General features: G+C 47.9%; 1 protein-coding gene across 1 annotated transcript in view; it reads right to left on the bottom strand.

Annotated features, from left to right (window-relative positions):
* Nucleotides 1–9,239: 9,239 nt before the first annotated feature.
* LOC119462255 (endothelin-converting enzyme 1) overlaps nucleotides 9,240–23,925 on the bottom strand; it is a 31,842-nt gene continuing 17,156 nt past the window's right edge. Inside the window, exons 2-3 of the mRNA XM_037723599.1 lie at nucleotides 9,840–11,313; nucleotides 9,240–9,724 (exon numbers count right to left, since the gene is read on the bottom strand). Coding sequence (XP_037579527.1) covers nucleotides 9,240–9,724; nucleotides 9,840–11,313 — 1,959 coding nt within the window. The remainder of the gene's footprint in view (nucleotides 9,725–9,839; nucleotides 11,314–23,925) is intronic.

Genomic DNA, 23,925 nt, shown 5'->3' with positions numbered 1-23,925 from the left:
GGGGAGCGTGTCTATTACGCCGTAGATAGATCTTTTACGAAGAAGCCGTTGTTCCGAAGAAGACACCGCGAATGTATACCTAAGTAGGTCAGCAACCCGACGCTGGATCTGAGAAGAGGGATTTCTGCGGATTGCTTTTTTTCATAAGATAGCGCAGTGCTCAGAACTCCCTGCCGGCAACATGTATCAGTAATACTAAGTTATGCAGAGCACGCGTATAAAGTTCCGTTTGACGATTGCCGGGAGGCTTAACCCATAAACAGGCTGACGAATCCCGAAAGTTTTCGTAAGTGAGCTCCCTCAAGAAGCACAAAGACATTTCACGAATTGATCTTGCATATTGAACTTGGCATTGTGTTTGTCGCTAAGGCGGTTGTTGTATCATGTAGTCCAACACACAGCAGGCACCCTCGAACCCCCCCCCCCCCCAAACCAGCAAAAAAGAAACATGTTTGCGAAAACAACCGGATGAAAAATGAGCTGCCAACGTGGGTCTCACTGAGACCCCTACATTCGCGCGCTTGCTCCATATTCCTCCCTCGTAGCCGCAGCCATTACAAAGGCAAAAAAAAAGTAATGTATGCTAGACCCGCGTCGGCGAGCGATAAATCTGTTTTTTTTTTTTCATGCGTGCAACTTCTATTTACGTGCTCGCATGTGCACGTGCGTGCCTGCACAATTTTATCAAACGGGACAGCATCAACGCAAACTTAAGGAACAACGAAGCACTTCGTGCAAATGTATTGCCCAGATCCTTCTCGCGAATCTTGGTTCTTTCTTGTGGTGTGCGAGACAGCATCGTTTTGTTGCAAATTTATCAGACACGAGAATAAATTATAAGCCAAACATTCAAAATTTGCCTTCTGGTATCAATAGGGGACGCGCGAATTTTTTTCAATCTAAACGCGTAATTGTCTTGGTATCACTAGCATCGGACATCTTCTGCGATAGGCTACGTCTAAAAGGTGGCGACCATGGTTTGTTTCCCCGCTTTGCGATTTCTACCGGCGCATGTAGCGCGCAATAGCATATCCTTTGAGGTATATTTTGGTTTCTCAGAGGCGACCATCGTTGGGGCGGGAATTCGGACACCACTTATTGCCAGGCCCAGCTATATGCAGGCTGTAGTTAATGCCACGGATGTGTCAATGCCGCAAGCGCGCGTTTCATCAATCAGATGTCGTCGGCATTTCGGTGCAGTTTTCTGCAAGCCCCATGGAAGCTGACAGGCACAAATTGTTCTTAAAGCACCGAAGGCGACATCCTAACAGATGATGCATTACATAACGGTAGCATAGAATCCTGTTCCTGAATAACATTTGTCACCAATGACGGCCTTTAGCATGCACCTTCCAAAGGGCCTCACAATCAAAGCAACAGCGTATTCGTGGATCAAGAGGACGCCTGACGCTGGGTCTGTGAATGTTGGTCTAGAACGAATTTCGTCGAACAAAGTAAGAACGAATAAGCCGACAAGGGCATCCTTGCTATGTGATTGTTTTGTCGCACTGGTTCTTCACCAGATTTGGTCAAATGTGCCCGTTGTTGACGTTAGGTGATGTTCTGGCAGGTGAAAATTTCCAGTAGAATGAAATAAGCTCACAACTGTAACATCAACGTCATTAGATGCAATTAGCATTGCGTATTGCGTAGATATACCGTCAGTATAATGAAACAATGTGCTTGCAAAGTTTTTTTCTTTCCAGCCTTGAAGCTGCAAATATAGCTGAGGTCAAGACCATGACCCCCTGGATAGGGCAGCGCACGCTGTATTCTCAGGTCTTCGGTAGACTCAGTATTCTGCGGACGATTGCATGTTGGTGACCACGCGTGCCACCAGCTCTTGGGGGCTATGTCAAGACCACAGAATTGGCTACTAAATTTATTAGAGGGAACTCTCGCACTGACATCGTTCAGTCACAATGAGAATGGCCGTTAGGGCTTGGATTTGTCACAACTTCGTGCTTGTGGTTTCAAACGTTGTTGCGGTTATATTTAGTGTGTTTTCACTAACTTTCTCGGCCTATATTTCGAAGGAAATCTATATTTTCAGACACTCAAGGTAACAAAAACTTGCGCACCTGCAGCATTACTGCGCAGTTGCGCAATTATACCCTAATATTTTGTCGAAAATAATGTTAGCGAAGTCACAAAGTCATTTGGAGCCAAAAGGACGAAGTAAAGGCACATCTATGTGATGTAACAATCCATCCAATGCTGACTGAACCTCCGTGCTTGCTGATCCTGTGGACATTAAGGCAAGTTTCCTCTAGTAAATTTTTCAATAATTCTAGTGTCAAGACCGTTTAGAAATACCTTTATGTGAATGGTGAACAACAGTGTGCGATGGTTTGCGTCGGACCGACTTCAAGCGCATGGAACACTCGACCCTCTCGCTTCCGTGCTATTTATCCGAGCCTGATTCCAGACACAAAATGGCACTAAGTAAGGAACATTCAAACCAATGTATAGCAGCAAACACAAAAATATAATTAAACTGCCTCTCATTAGTCATCTTCCGATCGAAGAGAATGGTACGGGAAGACGCAGGTCTCTGATTTCTTCCTGGCCGCTTGTCCACCGGATGGTAATGAGAAATCTGTGAAGCCTGACAGCGGGGCCGTCGCCCTAGAAATTAGTCTGCATTTCCCATTCTACGTGATACACGGACGTAAAAATGTGACCCAGGCGAACATACAAAGCGCACGTTCACGTGGTATAAAAAAAGATTGGAGAACTTCCTGGACGGTGAAACACGGTAACTTTTTCCCCAAAATAGCCCCGACTGCGAGTTCAGTGAGCCAGCCAATTCAATAGGATGTTAGAACTTGCTTAGGGGCCTTTCGTTTCAGAATTAAATTAGCTCGAAAGTCATGAAATAAATACAAGCATCTACATGTGTGACAGTATTTCTGCATCCATTCTCACACGTTTCAACGCACTCTTCTCACACACGTGTGTCGCAGGAACTATTTGCCGGTGCGCAGCTGAAGTGGCTTGAAAATAGAAAAAGAATTGGCCAAACTAGTGCTGTGCGAACGACGCACCGAGCGACGTGCCTGCTGCACTCCAGACGGGCGTATGCGAGACTCAACGATGTCGATGCTATTTATTTTGGCTCAGTGCATCACAGAAAACATTCACTTCCGGAAGGTGCTCCACTATAGCATCCGAATCATATAGCGAGTTAGTCATTATTTGAAGTGCGCTTATAATAAAAGGAAACCAGAGAAACTAACGTAAAACGCTTTCTTATAGTAGCACTTCAGTTTATAAGAATCGCCATAGCCATCTTGGCAAGCGATAGTTTCTTGAAAGAAACTCTTTCCATCGTTTTCACGAGAACGAACTGAACTGTCCGCCCGGTGTCGACGGCGAGCTGCGGCTTGTGCCGCTCTCTGCACGGTGGTCTGCTGAGTCCGACGTTGCCTAATTGCAGCAGTGCGCGAAGCTCTATGATTCACTTCTTCAGCAGCGTTTCGTAGTTTTCGAGAAGGCGCCATAGCGTGTACCGAAGGGTTAACACAGCTATCGAGACTACGCGGCACACATGTCGCATTCCTTGACACATGGTACGATACCACGCAACTGCTACATGTGGTGACATTTGGTGGAATAAAACGAAACTGCAGTGCAATTTCCTCATATCGGCCAAGCCTTTAGCGCAATTCAGAAAAGACAGGGACGTGACAGAGACACAGGACAGCGCTAACTTTCAACTTTAAAGAAGCCGTGGGGAACAACCCACAGAAAGGAAAAAGACGGCGTTGATACCGTACATGCATGGTATCTCCCATAAGCTGAAGGGGATTGCCAATAAGGCGAATGTGAAGTTGATATTCTCTGCTCCAGAGAAGCTATCAAAGTTGTGTAAGCTGACAGACCCTTTTCCCAAAAAATCAAAGGTATGTAAAGGGAAGCATAGGAATAAGTTTGTGGAGGGCTCGCAAAGGGTGGTTTACCGTTCTGTTAACTTGTGGTCGGATATACATAGGGCAAAGTGGGAGATGCCTCAATGAAAGGCTTGCAGAACAAAAGCGAAATGTTGCAAAACCAAGGGACGGAAACCTTTGTGAATATTGCCATGATTGTCCCAGCAAAACGTACAATGTTCGGTACATGCGCAGTGGAGGCCAGGAGCAAGGACCGTAGCATGCGTGAGATAATCAAAGCCTGGCTGATTCGAAAAAATGGAGCAGACTGTGCTAGTACACCGTCAGTTAATCTTTCTGACAAGGAAACGGCGTTCCTGGATGGTATTGACGTGCGCGTGCATAGAGTGTGATCTATCTTTTGTATTTTTGTATCTTTCATACCTGCTTCGCTATTCAGAACTGGTTTTGGCACGTAAAACCCCATAATTTTTTTTTTTGCTTCGCTATATAGACGGTTTCATCCAGCGCCACTGTGCTCTGGCAACGCTGTGCGCCGGCATCCGGCGCCCTTTGGAAACTTCCGGTAGCTGTTCCTTTTGCTCGTTGTTGCTGGTATTGGATCGCTCGCGCGCTCGTCCTGCGCATATTCTGTGTTATTTTTCGGGTGTATCGATAGAAGTGCGACTTGCGGCATTCAGTGTGTTGCGTGACGGCGAGTAGTTCTTGGAGCATCGACTCTTTTCATTACGTTTACTCTGCTCACTTCATCCAAGGTACGTTACTACGTGGAGTAGCCGGACTGCTATAATGCTGAATAATAAAAGTGCTACTGCAGGATTGTTCTGGCCGTATGTCGTGTAACTCACGCGAGAGCAGCTCGACTCTCGCCCCAAGTTTGCCCGCTCGTCCAGTTTCTTGCCTCGGCGTGGATCGCCATGCTACGAACATCAGTTAAAATTATTGTTTAGGGGGTGCCATGCTGCCGCCGTTTTATTTTAATGGTTTTCGTATCTGGGGAACAAGTGCACTTCTGCAGCTCTACTACCTAGGTACATGTGCGCATTAGTTGGTCATGTTTAACGTCCCAAAGCGACTCAGGATGACGGACACCGCAGTGCAGGGCTCCGGATAATTTCGGCCACCTGCGGTTCTTTAACGTGCACTGACATCGCACAGTACGCGGACCTCTAGCATTTCGCCTCGATCAAAATGCGACAGCCTGGGGCCCAAACGGCGTCTTTCGGGTCAGCAACCGGGCACCGTAACGGCTGAGCCACCGCGGCGGCATGTGAGCATTCGTATCGGCTATCGCAGAAAAGTTAGCGATTTCCGTGCATGCATGTAGGAAGCTTCGGCCACATTCTAAAAGTATTTACGAATTAACGGAGGCCAATTATGGATGGCAATCTCATGCCCAACACTGCAGGTGTCATTTTGTTAGAAGTGTGGTAAATTCGTGAGCATTTAAGTTAGTCCCATTTCAGTCGACCTAGGCTTCTTGCACTAAATGACTTTTGAGAATGTACAGTTATTTGTGAACGCATATTGAAAAGCAGAAACAAGGCATATGACACAGAAAGCATGTGCATGTACACATGCACAGCTTACCACTTCATCCTCCATCTTGCAGCAATAAAAGTGCCATTGCGAAATCCAAAAACGCCCGTGTGCTTGTTTTGTAGAGCACGTTAAAGAACCCCAGGTGGTCAAAATTAATCCAGAACCCTCCATTACGGCGAGCCTCATAATCAGAACTGGTTTGGCACGTAAAACCCCAGAAAGAAGTGCCATTAAATTTTTTCTAGTTTTGGCAGGTCCCATTACCTGCCTTGAAGACAACAGTCTGCGTTCATTGCATGTCCTCACTAATATGCTCTGCTTGTTGCTCCGGGGTTGTAACTGCGGGAAGGTGTTTGGAGGCCAACGAAAATGAAAATCGCACGACATCATCGTCCAGTGGATCGGGCAGCTCTCTGCCTCTAAACGTCAGCTTTTGGTGATACCGATCTTTTGCTTCGGTGCTAAGCGCCTAAAGTAGTCGCTCGTCATCTCGACAATATTCACAATGTACAATCAGATCATCACAGATTCCACCAAGCATTGCAAACATCGACACGCCGGCCTCACGTCGCGCATGCCTTCAAACAACATAGCCGGAAGTGCTTCTAGGTCTCCTGCCGGAAGTTCCGATGGGGCAACCAATCAGCGGCAAGCGAGGTTTGTTTGTAAACACTGAAACCGTCTATATGTGCCCCTGAGTTTCAATAAACGCCAGTTGAAAGTTAGCGCTGTCCTGTGTCTGTGTCAGGTCCCTGTCTTTTTTCAGTTGCGCTAAAGGCTTTGCCAATATGAAGAAATCGTACCAACTAGCCCAAGAATCGGCCTTGCAGTACAATGTTTGCACGTATCAACGCAACGTGGCGCGCATCTCACATCGCGTGACGAGTGGCACGATATGGCACGATACGACGACGACGACGATGATGATGATGATTTATTGGCATCACATTCGAAACGGGGCGGGGACAAATAATCACGTAGCCTGCTTGATTTATTCGGATTTGCATCCTTTTCATTCTAGCATTCTTGTATAGCATTTCCTTAGTGCTCTTTTTCTTCCTCAAAACTTGTTCTATGTATGTACAGTCTGTTTCACACTTATAGGAAAACTCGGAGCGCATTGCATCGCGATGCGGCGAGCGCTGGAGTCGGGTGCTGGCAGCAGCTCGCGCAGGCGCATACGCTCGAGGCGCGGAATCTTGAACCACGTCGACTGCCACGACGGCGCGTGCTGGCCGCATGGTCGGCAAGCGTGCTACTGTCAAGGGCAGTGCACAGATTTCATCGTTACTGCGCTAAGCGAGCCGATATTATTAACTAAACGTTGAGCGACGCCAACCTCTGCGCCTTCATTGGTGACAATGGGGTTCTGCAAACTTCTTTTGACAGCATCCTTCGTTTGTTCTTCAGAAAGGCAGGGGTACTGAGTGCGTGCACGTATATTTCTTCACTGTGTGTGTTACCCTAATACGCAGCGGCAAAAAAGAGACTTCAAAATGTGCGCGCAACGTGCTCAGTCTTTATTTGACGCGAAAGGAAAACAAAGCACTCAACAACAATAGCTATGAGGGTCAAACACGATGAAACAAACGGATACGAATAAAGGAATGCTTTAGGTTAAGACAATGAGCCGAAAGTGATTCTTCTCGACAGTAGTTCATTAAACTAGACAGGTGTGCATCGTGTTTGACCCGCATAGTCATTGTGGAGTGTATTGTTTTCCTTTCGCGTCAAATAAAGACGGAACACGTTGCGCGCACATTTTGGTGTGTTTTTCTTGTCGCTGCGTATTACGGTAGCATGCACAGTGAAGAAATATACGTGAACGCACTCAGTACGCCAGCCTTTCGAAAGAACAAACGAAGGATGGTGTCAAACGAAGTTTGCAGAACCCCATTGTCACCAAAGAAGGCTCCGACGGTGGCGTCGCTCAATGCTTAGTTAAGAATATTGGCTCAGTTCCCGCAGTAACGATCAAATCCGTGCACTGCCCTGACAGTAGCACGCTTCCCGACCATGCCACCATGCGGCCAGCGCGCACCGCCGTAGCAGTCGACGCGGTTCAAGATTCCGCGCCTGAAGCGTCTGCGCCTGCGCGAGCTGCTTCCGGCACCCGACTCCAGCGCTTGCAGTATCGCGATGCAAGGCGCTCCGAGTTTTCCCTTAAATGTGAAACAGACTGTACCTTGTACTGCTACCTATGGAACCGTAAAATGGTGCGCTACCTGGTGCCATAATATGCAACTACAATGCAAAGTGCGCATGTATCGGCGCTACACGGCGCACATCTCACATCGCGTGACTCCTTGTGCGCTAGGACGCGTGTATAGGGCATGTTTCCGCAGAACCTAGCAAGCGCTGGCGTGGCGCCGTAGTAGAGCGGCTGACTCGCGCGCAGAGAGCCCGGGTTTGATTCCGGCGGGAACTGAGTGTTTGTTTTCTCATTCCTGGTGATAGCTGTGACGGACACCGGTGGCGGCGGCAGCAGACAGCATCGCCAACAGAACCTGCTATTGCAATGATGCCATAACAGGATAAGCTCTATAACACCTCTATAGTGCCTCTTTCGTGCCAGTTAAACAATCCTACGTGTTCAATACTCATCAGGAGCCCCTATTACGACGTCTTTCAATGTCCGATCTCTTCCACTCCTCACAAAACGACCTTGCGAATTAGTAAATGTCAGTTTTTAGTTTGGAAGCATACGCGGACACGTACTGCATATAAGATTTAGCCATAACTAAAACAAAACTCCCCAAATTGTTTGTTTTTCGTGCCTTCTTACGAAATGTATTGCACAAACGCATGGATTGAGAGAATAAATGACGCCATAGCAGCCGAGTAATAGGAATTCGTTGTAATGACTGCATGGCCAAATAGGACGCGAGAACCGCTGTGGTCAAGAATAACTTTCTTTCTTTCTTCTCTTTATTTATTAAGTCCTAGACGTATACAGGTGCATTGAAATACATAATACCACTTGGATATCACATGGCTGAGGAGATGCGGCAAGAAAGCGGCAGTTTATACGGCTTGACACCGTAAAATATATAAATCGACAGTAGTGAAAAACTTACAAAATCAATAACAAAATAGGGGGCCATATATTGGACAAAGAAATGTTTACAAAAGTTATGCAAGTCTCAAGAGGAAAAAAGTAAAATAAAACATGTATATTTAGAAGAAAACCACCACAATGGGTGGAACACTACATACTCCAGCACAATCGAGAAATTAAGTGACCAAATGTTTTTTTGCGGATTGAATGTAGAGAAACACATTGCTAAAAACTTGCTGCAGAACTTACGCAGAATATTTATTTCGCTACCCTTTCCAGTGTTTCACTTTCTCGTTTGGCAGAAATCTTGCTCTCTCGCAATGATGTTTGTTTATCCAAGGTAGTTTAACAAAAGTATTAGTAGGCAGTTTACAGGTGTTTATTCAACGTAGTTTATCGTAGTAGTCAACGCCCGAGGTGTTGTTCGTTCAAGATATTGTTAACGTTATAGTCTGTTAGCCTCGGTTGGTGATCACCTATGCTCCTTTTTAAACAACGTATTTTCTGTAACCAAGTGATTTTCCGTTGTTTTTCAACCTGTATGTACTCCCTCCTGCTACGTATTGTTTCTGAGATAGCAGTATATGCGAATGTTAGAGAAATATTAATTTGCTCCTGATTCAATTCTGTAAAATATTACTAAAATAATGCTTGTTAAGTTCTTGGCAATGATAGTGTGCAACATATTGAGAGTCAAAGATAACTGCATAAGCTCTGAGCGCAATAATTAAAACTGTCGCGAATGTTCAGGATTTGCTATTACTCACTGAAAGTATGGACACTTGTACATGCTGTTCATAGCGCGACACTTCCTTGCAGCTAAAGGTAGCAACAAACTCTAGTGAGTTCTTCATCAGCTGGTTGCAGTCCACCAAAGGGACACCATGTCCGAAGCCCCTCGTCGCGCACGTCGTCAAACAGACTGTCTTGAAGAAAACCTTCGGCTCCGTCAACTCATCACTCAGCTGCATTGGGTGCTTATCGTGGTGAGTTGCTTCTCGAAACGCTGAGTAGGCGACTTCCAATGCCGGCAGATACATGCCAAGGTTGTTTCTGACCCCCAGGCAGGTCTCGTGGTTCTCAAGCAGCTTGCGTGAGTTCTTATAGAGCCAGAAAGGGACCACGCTGCCGTTGGCATGGAAGCGGGCACCCACCGCGTCTTGCATCTTGAGCACTTCTTCTGCTACCAGAAATCCGAGACCCCCATAGAACATGGCATTCGGTGCCATCACTGTAATACAGTGGACTTGTGAGTGCCACCACCGAAATTTCTAGCTGGTTCGTGAGGTAGTCGTATTGCACTAGCAGAGGCGAGTCAACGACGGTGAAGGAAAATACGACGTTACCGTAGGCAGTGCCGACCATACTCCGCAGCGACCGTCGCGTGTCGACCCAGAGATGAACAAACGATTCTCCATTTTCAGGGAATCCGGAGTATATCTTATCCGGATTTCGTAGCAGCTCGCCCACAGGCCACAGGCGGACATTCATCGCCATGAGCTTCTTGGTGGCGGCCGTCTTTGTTAGGTTGTCGAGATGGGTGGAACGGACGATTCTTTGGACGGTGTGCTTCAGAATCATGCTCAGATTGCTGGCCAAGTAGCGGTGGTTCTTTTGCGGCGGGTTAAGCCGAGTGTAGATAGTCGTGATAAGCGGGCTGTACGATGACGACACCTGCGCGGCGCAGAATATGCGAAAATCTCGGTCACTGAAGAAGTCTCCGAGGCTCTGGTCCAGAATGGGAGCGTAGGCTTGCACAAACTGCCAGGATAGATGGCTGAGTAACTCGCTATGGCTGAACATCGCGAAGAGCTTGCCGATTGTGTTCAATAGCATTCTGTCGCTCGCAAGCAGTTCGTCGTCACCACTGAACGGCCCCTCGTAACGCAACACATTGTTCAGTTGCCCCAGCCACTCAGTGGATGGCACAGGATGCGTGAACAATGATATATTTGAGAGTGGGACGGAAACTGGATCGACTGGATGCTTGTTAACGATGGAGACTAGCAACTTGATTACTTTTCCTTCCACCGTTTGGCCGCGATTGATCCTATCGCTGTCGTTAGATGACTCTTCGCTGTTCAGTAAGTCCCTAAGTCGCGACCAGTAGCGAGCGTACGTTCCTTCGATGACCAGTCTGTAATATCGCATGGCGAAAGTGTAGACAGAGGCACTCTGGCCGGGCGAGAGCATGATCCTGATCCTGCTTCCTAATGCTGAGCCAGGTTTTTTTGACAGCCTTATACGCAGCCAGAAACAGAGACCCCAGTTGAAGGTGAGGTCGAGAAGGACACCTAAAGGTTCGACGTCACTTGGTGGTTCTTCTGGCCAGGACAGGCGGAGCTTGCCCATGAAGCTGCGGAACAGCGCAACATCCGTAGGTCTGGCTCTAAGCTTCTGGGCGCATGAGCGGAGCATAGCAAGGGGTTTCTTTGAAGCCTTAATGAGCGTTGTCGCCTTCCGGAGCAAACTTTCGAGGTTCTCGTACCACACCGTGCGGACTTCGCCTACAGCAGAAGCGACCCGCTCGTCGCGGACGTGCTCCAGCTGACGCCACGCCGCGCAGACGTGATCTTGGAAATCTTCACATGGGTCGACGTTTCTGCCGACGGGTTCAGTCAAGAGGCGAGAATGCACAACACAGTCAGCAGTTTTGCACAAGTTCGGCCGCTTTGAACTCTTGGACGCCCTGTAGGAGGCTACGATTTCCACGGTACTATAGTAGACAATCACGACGACGAAAATAACGATGGTGACTACGATGATGGCGAAAGCGAACCGGCTTCTGCGATGACGGCCGGAAGACAGTGAATCCATCACCTGCGTAGCGAACAAAAGGTCTTATCACTCTTGCTTTGCCGTAGGAAGCTCCTGCGCTTCAATATTTGCTCCTGAGATGTAACCAGAAAGCGGACTTAACAGGTGCTTCATTTCTACGCTTCGCGTATGAAATGGGGTCTCACACTTGGGCTATCGTAAAGCATAGTCATAGCAAGAATCATTATTGTTAGAGCTACATACTCTTCAACGTTAGGGCAAGGATTTGGTAGTCTCAAAATTATATTTATCTATACCTTTTGCATTGTCCATGTTCGCATTTACGCAGTAACATGCGAGGTTCTCTTAGAACGTGATTAATGTTCTTCCTTGTTATCAATACATTAACTTCTAATGCTTGAGTATTAGGCATCTTTGAGTATAAGCATCTTTTACTGCCTAAGCTGTTATGGGCTCATTCCAATAGCCGTGGCGGCTCGCGATGTTGTTCGCTGCCGCCGCCGCCACCATTGGGGACGATAACCGCTATCGCCGGAAATGCGAAAAAAGTACACGGTTCCCACCGCGATCAAACCCGCGCCCACTACGTGGGAGCCGGATACTCTACCACTGAGCCACGCAAGCGCTTGCTATCGGGCAGCGGTAAAATGCACAATAAATGCTCCCCAGGCCAGCGCACAGACGCAGACGACCCGAGCCTCCGCCAGTGTGGTGGCGCCATCTAGTTAAGGTGCCTGCAAACGCAGCGTGCGCAGGCGCATACGACGAGATGCGATTTAGACGAGGCGCGCAATCAATTCGATTCCGATGTGAGATGTGCGCCTCGTATTCTGGATACCTCTTTGGTACACGTTATGGTGTCTCCTCGCAAGGTACGAACCAGTGCTGCAGAAGCGAATCGTACAGCTACGTGCGCGGCTACAACCAGGCATCATCGGGCTCAGCAGACTGCTGTGCAGAGACCGTTACAAGCCGCAGCCCACCGTCGACGCCGGCCGGACAGTTCAGATCGTTCTCGTCAAAACGAGGCGAAAATACTTTGTCGCGAAGACCCTGGTGTGCGTCGTGCCGAAATTGGAACTACTCTTGAGCCGCTCCACCAGCTTACGCTGTGACGTGACTGTGCTGCGTGTGCCGCGCAGGCCTGTTAATCTTTTTTTATTGCTATAGCAATTATATGGACACTCCAAAGCGGACACTCCAAAGCAGATTTTTGTCGTCGGCGTCGCCGTCGCCGCAAGGTTCCGTATGACGTCAACGGCGATGAAATCGTCGCCGCGCTCCGGACGCTGTATGTGCGAGTGAAAGGGCGCGAGGGACGCGCGCTTTCACGGAGAGCGGACGCAGGTCGGAGAGCAAACGCGCGTTCTGCGCCGTGATCCCTGAAGGGCTGCAAATTAAGCGTCTCTTTCCTCCTTTACAATTACCATATATAGAGAGCAAACGCGACTTCTTCCGTCGCGCGAAACGCCGTGGGGGGGATGGGAAGGAGGGAAGGGAGGTGAGGTTTAGCTGCGGCACCAAATGCGTATTTATATAAAAAATTACACCATCTTCCCGCAGGGGAACCCTGAGTAGTATGCGAAGCAGCCATGGGGTCGACTCAAGTTCCATTAGTTTTCAGATCGGCCTGTCGCCGCTGCCGTTTCGTGGTAGCGGCCCGAGCCCTCTTATCCGCGGCGCTAGAGTGTACTAGATTCTAGTACACTCTAGCGGCGCTGTCCACGGCGCTGACACTGGCGTTGACGCTGGTGCTGTCCGTGGCACTCATCGCGGCGTTGCGGGAGGAGAATGAGAGGACGAAGTGAATGATGATGAGTGGGCAAAGCAGCGGGGGATCATTCGGGCAAAACGCCGGAAGCGTTCTCCGGAAGCCGGAAGTTCCGGAACCCGAAGCGGAACTGGAAGTGCAAGCAGAACCAGAAGTGGAACGGGAAGCGGAAGTAGAAACTGAAGCGGAACCGGAAGCGGAAACCGGCGCGTGCGCAGTAGAGGTGTGGACGCCGCACGGCGGAGGGAGGGAGGGAGTGAGATAGCCCCGACCATAAGCTGCATCGCATCTAAAATGTTGCGAGGCGAGAAGATGGGTAAGATTTCCGACGCTGCTCGACGAGTGTCCCATTCTGATCTCGTCGAAAACCTGCGAGCCGCCCCCAGAGGCACCGGCAACAGTCACCAACGCCGCGCGCGTTCGGTGCGAACGCGGACAAAACGCCGACGGTGTCGACAACAGTTCTGCGCGTTGCTGGTGCTGCTGCATGTCCAAGTGTATACATCTGCTAAGACTACTATTCTTACTCCGTATAGCTCTCTACTAATTTGCTATCGCAATTGATGCTTGGCTTTTCGGGTGAAGCTGTGACAAATCTTTTTTTCGAAGGGTGTTTTACTTTACTAATTATTTTTTTAATTCTTAATGTTAATCTTTGAGTAATTTTTATCACTCATAGCGGCTGTAAGGTAGATTTAAGTAGAAAGCAATAGCCGCCGGCATGGGCTTCTAACCTCACCAAATGAGCCCCCAGATGAATCACTTTCTCATCCACTTATGTTTCATGTTTGTGTGACACGTTGGGGACACTGCCTTATTGACGCAGACTGCATCGCTAGAAATTATTTCGAGTATTTGGTGGTTGAGATTTTGAATTCGAATTGCTGGCCCAAAGTTAGACTGATTATGGTAAGGTGTAAAATTATAGAGGGCCCACTATATCCCCTAATTTTTAAAGGTGAATTAGTGAATCTTTCTTGCTTATGCTGCTATTTGTCGATACTTATTGGCTGAACTATCGTTGAGATTAGATGAAGCACCGTGGCTAAAAAAAAGAAAAGTTTAATATTGTGCGAAAATTGCACCGGCAATAGACATTCGCTTATAGTACACGTACGCTGTCTGCGAGTGCAATACCGCTCGGTTGTCACGTATAGAATGGCGTGCCGTGTCGTGCACAGGTTTCTGGGGATACGCTTCAAGAATATTTGTGATAAGTTACGCTTTAATCCTGTTCAACAGATAAAGCAAACACTCAATGAACTGTTCAACGCAAGATTGCTTAAAAGATGGTATCTACAGCGTGCGTTTTCCAACAACCTCGAAGACATTTTAAACATTACCTCTACCTTGTCGCATTTGCACGGCATCACTTACTTTTAACTTAAGTGATCATCGATGTCTCTCTTTAACCAATTACTACATAATCCGGCACACTAAGCTGTATAGAAAGTATCCTAGTATAGGCTCTTGTGCACTCGCTGTCAAGACCTAAGATGGGGAGCCGATTTAGGCTGGTTTAATTGCAGATTCCTTTTGCTCAGATATGTTCCTTTCTATCCTTTCTTTTCTTTCTGTCTGTTCTATCTCGGCCTTACTTTTCTAAACAGCCAGAAAATCGTCAACACGATCAATTTCGACTACCTTGCTCGGCGTCAAGTGCTGATATTGCGGGCTGGCAGAGCAGTGCGCGACGTCAGGGGTTCGAACGCCAAATCACTTCGCTATCTGAAACGGGCCTCGAAAAAACAAAACCCCTAGAAAAGCGTGAACTGCCGCGTACCTCCCGGAGTCTGCGTGCCATTCGGCGACGATGCACAATGGTGGAAACAGGTAGGCTGCCGCTGCCGGATGCACATCCAATACTTATTCCTGATGCCGCTGAACCGCCATCGGGGGGAGCACACCGAGGATTAGCCGACCCCGATACAGCCTTTTGAAATCTGTTGGTTTCCAAAACAGAATATTTCAGCGGAAACCGCTCTGGCCCTTCTCGGTGTCGAGCACAGTCTGCACATTTAAGAGCGGACATCTTCTTCTTCCTTGTCTATGCAATAATGTAAAAAGCAGTGATTGGGCTGCGCGCGTGGAAGAAAATAATGGGGTCAGAAAAGCAATACTTACGATGTGTAAATGCGAAAGCATGACTTGTTGCACTTGTCGTTGGGCTTTACGTCACTGAGTTTATTGCTGCGGCGAAATGTTGCCGAGTTTAGTGCTGCTGCGTTGTGTTTCCGAATATAATGTTGCTGCATATGAGGTCGCAACAACGCAAGACCACAAACCAGTCATATCGCGATTGCGATCTCTCAGCTGCGTTTTAATTGCGGATCGAGTTCTCATTAAAGTAGTGTTTCAGGTACATTGCGTTGAGTGTTCTTTCTCGATGAGACCGCTTTTCAGCACGATGACCCCGCTTTGCCGAGCGATGACAGTACTTTTCCGAGCGGCAACATGGTGTTCGCAGTACATTTCTTCGGGTAACTACACTTCACGCTCTGGGGGGATGTAGTCATCGTCCAACGGGTACCTGCAGCGCGTTTCATTTTATTCGTCGGAGGAATAACTTCTGGGGAATAGTTCTGAGGAATAACTTTGTAAAGAATGTAAGACAAGGTATGGGCAACTTTGGTGATAAAAGAAGAGCTTTAGTGCCGTATTGAATTTATACGGCAATTTTCGCTGACGTTACGCCAACGCCGGGTACGACGCCTGACGCCAGCACCGGAGTTTCTGCGACACGGGGCCGTTAACGCTGTCGCGATTAAATGTCTATGCTAACTCTATGCTCCCATGTGCTCTAAACCCTGTCGTGACACGCGCTGCCAAGTTCCGCTAAGCGCTTGCGTGCTGGGCACCTATCGTCACGGCGCAGTACTACCACTCTCTAATGTCTCGCCTCTCGGGCGAATCTACCCAATGGTTTAGAGCGATACTCCAAGTACAAACCTAGAAAACGCCTGGTTCCGTAAATCTCACCTTCAAGCTCCACCAAGGTCAAACGGGGACTTAGCCTGCCACTATCGGCGGTTTCTGCGTACGCCGCGAGGGCGCCCATATCTTGAACGCGATCTGCGATGTGGACAGAATACGCGCTCGCGCCTGCCTCACCTTCAAAGCGATCTGCGATTTGTGCAAAGTGCGCCGAGTGCTGGTAGCTTCGTATGCGCTGTGCCTTCGACGCATAGTTCCCGTTGAAGCGAGACGCAGCATGAAGCTGAATTCGCAACGCTACTGCTGCCGCACCGAGCAACGTCTGTGTGTTGTCTTGTGGTGGAATAGTAGATGTGGACGTTGCTGACAGCGCCGAGCAGCGTCTGTGTCCTTTCCCAAAGCAAGCAAAAGCGCGCTATCGCTTGACAAACTTGGTTTAATCGTCCTAAACCACGGCAAATTTTTCATGCAGCGTTCCTATCACAAAGCCAAATTTTCTCTTTCTTAAATGCCACTCAATGAGCTTCCGCGGTGTCGCCGTCATCATTGTGTCAACGCTGGCACTCTACCGTCTCTGTCGTCGCAGTTGTGTCGTTGACGTCGCACCACAGTCTTGTCGTCGCGCGCTTATTCAGGAATAAACATACATTGAAACCGTGATTTTGGTCGCATTCCTTTACTCCCGTTTGTTTGAAAACCGTGTAGACAAATTTACGTATTTAAAGCCGGCCGGCCGCGGTCATTCGAAGCGCGCCGACGCCGCAATCACGAGCATGGATTCGAGTTCTGGTGCCTCTACCAGCGATGCGTACAAGTATGAAGACGAGGACCATTCCAACCTGGCAAGAAATATTACCGCTTACGGTTACGAGCCTTTCGCGTCAAGCGACGAAGAAGAGCAGGCGGCCGTGGAAGTGCCGGTCAGGTTTTTCGCGAACCGTAGCGCGAAGATTTCGCTCTGCACCAGACCCTTGTGCAAGAATTATTTGTCATTTCTGCTGTAAACTTGCTTTTCCAAGAGCGCACGCAGGTGAGGCAGCTGCGGGGTACTTAAGCACTGCGTGGATGACTGAATAGTAGTTTATGCCGTCGGCGTGAGCAACTGCTGTGAGGTATCAGTACCCCCGAGACTCTCACGTCCACTTCGCCAGCCGCCCGACCGATGGCAGCACCTGTCTGGCGTTCTCCCCCGTTTTCCCGCTTTTAGCCTGTGATGAAGCAGAGCTGTGTGTGTGTCTGCCCCGCTGCCATGTAGGACTGATCTCGTGAGTCGCGCTCACGCACGCTAGGCTTGTATTGTTTTACTATGCTTTGCCAACATTTTTAAAGACAGTACTGCCTTCGCGCCGAGTCTCGGGCATCTCGCCCCAGCCTCACCCTCACACTGCTGAAGAAGGCTGCAATTGAACGAAAACAGTACCGACATCTTTTTGCCTCCTCTTTTCAAACGTGCCACTGATCATTTCTGCCTTGCTTTTCATGAGCGTCCGGCTTTAGTAGTTGCCTTTTGAGTGGCATGCCGAGGCTTTTCAGCACAGCCGGGCTGCTCACATAATCATCGTGAATGAAGTGGTACGCGCAAATGAAGTAATTTTAGATGCGAGAGCATCTTATGTTCGGGGCAGTGTCCGTTCTGCGGCATCCGCACCCATACTGCGCATGCGCAACTCTCCCTCATTCTCCTCTCCTACGCAGGTGCGCGCTCTCCTCCTCCCCTCTCCCCCTCTGTGCCACAGGTGCGGCGCAGCAAATCATTGCGTATAACTCTCTCAATATCTCCCTCTCTCTCTAAGGGTACGCCGGTATCCGGCGCAAGTGTCGCGGCGCAGTATAAAGCACGCGTTCGCTGTGCTTCCGTCACCGATTCCTAGCGCACCGACGCTAGGAATCAAGTACGATTTCTATATAAAGACGCAACAATCCCGCACAAACGTCTCCTCTCTTATCAATACATTCTCTCACTCTAACATTCATTCTGTTGTGTTGCCAAGTGAAACGAAACGGAAACTCGATGAGCACCCCCTGCGATGCTTTCGCATCCCACCATGGTTGCCCGTAGGGTGAGATGATGTGATTTTTTTAGGGGTCTCCAGGCTGGGCGTGTTGGTTGACAGGCAGGTATCTAAAGTTTACGCACCTTCTCATCTCTGCGAAACGTGCGCGACGGCGTGTCACGACCGACGAGGCTGTTATAACAGCAAAGTCTGGGCATTTCCTTCCGCTGCGACGAACGCGTCAATACGAAGCGACGACCGCGGGTAGACTCATGTAAGACGCACCACCTGCGTGGAGCACCGACGGGGATAATGTTTCAGACGGACCACGTGCGAAGATCGCCGGAAGGGTTAAACAAACGCTGCAAGGGGCCGACACCCCCGGAAACACTGCGGCGGCTGTGGCCGACCTTGGCCGCGCGCGTGCGAGCGCGCGGGTGCGTGTTATGACGTCAAATTTCAGCTTCTGCCGGCGCCCGCTTGGAGGGAAGGTGCGACAGAAAATCGCAAAAAAGAAACAATTTCTCGTAATTTTTTTCAAAGCAGCTTGTTGTCAAGCACTTTTATTTTTTCAAAGCAGCTGTTGTATTCGTTATGTTCAACAGTTCAACTTTTGTTTGTCACGCAAAAGACCACCCGCCAACTTTTGTGTCCATATCCCTTTACATAACCTGCACTTTACCTGTACAAGAAGTTGAAGACAGTGGCGTACCAACAATTTGTCGATGGGTGGGGGATGCAAACGACATGGTCTGTCTCTCTCTCCCAATATATACAATATATAGATGAGAAGCACTATTCGCGGCTATCTTTAGTTTGCTTAACAGTATTGATCCACCGACGGACACTGTCGCGCAAATAAAACTAAGATAACCTCGACGTTGTGTTTCGCCCCTGTGTAAATACGTTTGGGCCATTGAAGAATCCAGCTACAATATACATGATTAGCGTTTCTAGCAACTGTGTCGGTAGTAGGGTAAGTTCACGTTAAAAAAATAACACATTGTACTTGACGATTCAACCGAGGAGCGGTCTATATATATATATGTGAACCCTTTCACCATGATCCCATGCGTGCCGCCATGCTTGATTGCGTGATAACGCGTCCATTGCTTGCCTAAGCTAGCCTCCTCTGCCTCTGTTTACAAAGACAACGCACGACTCCGGTGAGGTTGCAGAACGTCACTGTTTCGGCGTTTGTCACCGACAATACGTAGTGCTGAAAGTCCAACCAGTCACCATTACGAAAACAGACCAAGGCGCCAAATGAAGCTATTCGCTCTAAAAAGTATTACTCTTTGTTCTCAGTGCGACATCACCTCCTTAAGAATATTATGCTTATCGTGCGTGCAACAGAAGATATGCAGCAAAAAAATGGATGAACTTAGTAGTTTTCCAGAAGATAGATGAGATCTTAGGTTAAAGCATAAGCTATTGGTGTATTCCGTAAATCAAGCGTAATCAGCGTTTGCGCTTGCAACAAAAGCGTTGTGAAACGGACAAAAACATATTAGGGGGAACCAGAGAATCTACGGGTGTCATGTGGTATAGTAAAAAAGCTAATTTCTAAAGAGAGAGAGAGAAATAAGTTTTGGGTTCAAAGACGATGTTAAGTTTCCATGATTCATTTGTTATGCTTGCCTAGTTTGACCAAGACAAAGACTAAAGGTTTTACAGCGAAGCTGCTTATGCGGACCCTGTGCCGTCGTTTTCGGACTTCGCTAAAAATGGGCCATGGGACCTAGCGGGAGAGGTAAGAAAAAAATCACATCATCTCACCCTACGGGCCACCATGGTGGGATGCGAAAGCATCGCAGGGGGGTGCGCATCGAGTTTCCGTTTCGTTTCACTTGGCAACACAACCCAATGAAAGAGTGAGATAATGTATTGAGAAGAGAGGAGACGTTTGTACGGGGTTGTTGCGCCTTTATTTAGAGATCATGCGTGATTCCTAGCGTCGGTGCGCAAGGAAACGGTGACGGAATATGAAGCCTACATGCAAGCGCTGTTTTAGAACAGCGCTTGCATGCAGGCTCCTTATGACGGAAGCACAGCGAACGCGCGTTATACTGCGCAGCGACACTTGCCCCGCCTACCGGCGTACCCTTAGAGAGAGAAGGAGAGAGTGAGAGAGAGAGAGTTATATGCAATGATTTGCTGCGCCGCACCTCCTCTTCCCCTGTCCCGGAGAGGGGGACAGGGGAAGAGGAGAGGAGAATGAGGGACAGTTGCGCACGCGCAGTATAGGTGCGGACGCCGCAGAACGGACACTGCCCCGAGCATAAGATGCCCTCGCATCTAAAAGAAGAGCTCAACAGGGGGAAAGGGGTTTGAGTGAACCCTTTCCCCCTGTGAGAATGCTGTGGGAGAACGGGTATCTGGGCCGTACTCCAATACGGAGTAAGGATGGTAGTTTTATCAGCGTGTAAACGTGGACATGCAGCAGCACCAGCAACGCGCAGAACTGTTGTCGACGCCGTCGGCGTTTTGGCCGCGTTCGCACCGAACGCGCGCGGCGTTGGTGACTGTTGCCGGTGCCTCTGGGTATAGTGAACTAGAATATACTCTAGTGGTGCGACCGGCCGGGCACTGGCGTCACCCTTTCCCGCGGATGCCGCGAGATGGCGCCACTGCTACCTTTCCTAACAGCTTCGGTCGCATTGTACGGTTCCTTCCGCAGTTTCAACTGCGGTTCTAAGCGCGTTTGCTTCCTGGTTAATGCAAATAGAAAATAGTCATGTTGGTCACTGCGTGGCTTAGCTGTTTGTATATATTTTGGAGAGAAGTATATATATATATATATATATATATATATATATATATATATATATATGGTAAAGACGAAGTGAACTTGGCCGCGAGCGCTCGCAAGTCGGGCTCTGGGAGAGAAAGACGACAAGGGGCGAATAGAACAGAATAGAATAGATGTAGGTCTGCTCCTAGGTGCCGATTTTGTGGGGAGGAACACAATTCCAGCGAGTGCACCAGGAGGGAAGAAAAGTGCTGCCTCTGCAATGAAGGCCACTCTGCTGATTATTTGAATTGCTCGGCAAGGGCATGAGAAATACAAGTTCTAGAAATCATCGAACGAAGACGTTGTTCTCGTCAAGAAGCCATATCTGAAATACAGGCTAGAACACAGGGATACGCAGCTGTCGCAGCCCGTCATACAATCGCCACGGAAGCGTCTCTTTCAATTGCTATTGCTGATGCAGTCGAAAGGGCAATGGAGAAGGCCATGGAGCGACTAGCTGGAAACCTTTGTGAGTCCTTGTCACAAATCCTAACTAACCAGATGGCACAGGTATTCGGCACAACAGCAGCTATTAGCATGAATTCGCAAACTAATGAGTGTCCACGACCATCAAATGAAGAGGTAGCGCCTAAACTCACGTCCCAAGATGATCAAATTGCTGGTCCATCTGTTGATGTAAGCAAGAACCACAGTGAAGGCATCAATGCGGATGCAGAAAGCTCAGATGAAATGGACATGGACTCCCGATCGCTAAAGTGATCTAGATCCCTTTTGTCGAAAACAGCCACTTCACTTATTCACTCAAAGACGAAAAAATACGTCAAACACAACCTTACAAAGAACGATTTCTTAAAAGACAGCATTTTAAGTAAAGCAGTTACTGAGTCAATCCTTTCGCAACCGTAGGATTCCTCAAACTCTTCATTGGAATTGCCGATCCATTCACTCTGCCGTAACAGATTTACTGTATTTGGCATCCAAATTCTCCCCGGATATTATTGCACTGCAAGAAACATGGTTTTCAACACATCAATCTTTTCATATAAATAACTTCCGATCTTTCCGATTAGACCGTCCTTCGAAAGGCGGAGGCTTAGCATTTTTCATTAGTAATAAAGTTAGTCTTAAGGTGAAGATTTCATATAAACATGTCCCCTAAAAGTGAAATTTTTGCCTTAGATGTAACCTTACCGGGCTGCCTACCATTCTCTTTAGTAAATGTATACTTTCCTGCGGGTGTGCAAGACACTCGATGTTTGGATTCCGCGGTGTCGTCATGGTGCAAGGATAAAATCTTTGTGGGAGATTTCAACTCCCATCACACGTGTTGGGGTTTTCGAACAGATCAATGTGGCAAAAGTTTGTTGGATTGGTCAATAGATAGCCATATGACTTCTCTCAACACTACAATTCCTACATTTATTTGCAATAGGTCGCGCTCAGCCTTAGATTTAAGTTTCATAAGTTCATCTCTGACTAGTTCATCTTGGGCTGCCTTGGACTGTGCCACCAACAGTGATCACTGTCCAATAATATTTGAAATTGCTTGCCCGTTAATAACATCGTGCTCTCAGATCCGAGTATTCGTAAACTACAATAAATTTAGAAATGATTTAAAAGAACATTTGGCTCACCATTCTGAAGAGCGCGAAGAAACAAAACCTATGAAAATTTGTGCTGTAATCAAACGATCATACAAAGAAGCTGAATTTATTGTTGAGTCTGTCAAGAGAGCCTCTTATAGTCCTTGGTGGAATCCAGACTGTACACGAGACTACAGACGAAGAAAAGCAGCTTGGAAGAAACTACTCTATAACCAGTCCCCCCAAAATTGGGCTGATTACAAATTTTACGCTGCTGTATTTAAACGCACAGTAGCTAAATCTAAAGAAGATTATAATAGGAAACACTATGATTTCCTTTCAAATCCCCAAAACAAAAAGGCGCTGTTTAGATATATGCGAAATCGAAAAATTCGGCCACCACCAATTAATATTGATTATGTAACTATATCATCTGATGAAATGATAAAATCACTAGAACAGATTGCAAAAGGCCTTGAGCGTAGATTCATGTCGTCTATGTCACATAACTTGCAAAAACCAGCCCTAACGTCAGACTTTAACGAAGTTACTGTGCCTGTATTAGCTCAAGTAATTCGAAACTTACCTTTGTCAGCTCCAGGTCCTGATGGAATTACAGTGCATATGATAAAAATTTTATTCGAACTATCTCCTTGTGACCTCCTAAGCATTATAAACTATTCTCTAAACAACGCCAGGATACCATACGATTGGAAACTAGCTAATGTAATCCCGATACATAAAAAAACAAGGTTTAGGTTACACCATAGAAAATATCAGACCTATCTCTCTTACTTCTAATATATATATGGTCAAACTCATATATATATATATATATATATATATATATATATATATATATATATATATATATATATATATATATATATATATATATAGAAACTTTATTTGGCTGGAAAATATTTGAAGTATAGCGGTGGTCGGAGCCCCTCAGTCCAGGGCCCCACTGGCCTCTGCCGCCTGCCTGACCTGGCTAATTAAGGACTTTTGTCCTGCCAAGTCGGAACGGGCGAGCTGTGCCTCCCACTGCTCCATTGAGATATTATTAGTGGGCCTATGAGGGTGCTTACTACACTCCCAGGTCACATGTATTAGTGTAGGTATGCCACCGCACCAAGGGCATGTGGCCCTATAGCGGGGTGGGATACATGGCATTTAGCAGTTTTAGATGGGGGAATACCCCGGTCTGTATTTTGCGCCAATCGGCGGCCTCTTCCCCGCTAAGTTGTGGGTGAGGCGGCGGGTATTTTCTGCGGACTCCGCGCTGATGAGCAAGGATGTCTTTTGCATTTAAATTGATGGGATTTGTGAGGGATAGTGTGAGGGGTTGGGGTTCGAAGAGGACGCCATCGCTCGGTTAGTAGACGCTCGAGCTAAAGCGTTAGCCTATTCGTTCCCCTGTACCCCCGAATGTCCCGGGCACCAGAGTAGGCGATGGCGGTGGTTGAACGATTTGGGGATTATCGCGAGGCTAGCCGCAGTCACGTGCCCCTTAAGAAACATGCAACATGTCTCCCGGGAGTCAGTGACCATGACTGAGTCCCTTTCCGAACGCTCCGCGTGAGCGAGCGCGATCGCCACTGCTACATTTCGGCT

Source organism: Dermacentor silvarum, chromosome 8, assembly GCF_013339745.2.
Source record: "Dermacentor silvarum isolate Dsil-2018 chromosome 8, BIME_Dsil_1.4, whole genome shotgun sequence".
NCBI classification, from domain to species: Eukaryota; Metazoa; Arthropoda; class Arachnida; order Ixodida; family Ixodidae; genus Dermacentor; species Dermacentor silvarum.
The sequence above is the reverse complement of the archived record's forward strand: the minus strand, read 5'-3'. Positions and strand labels throughout refer to the sequence as shown.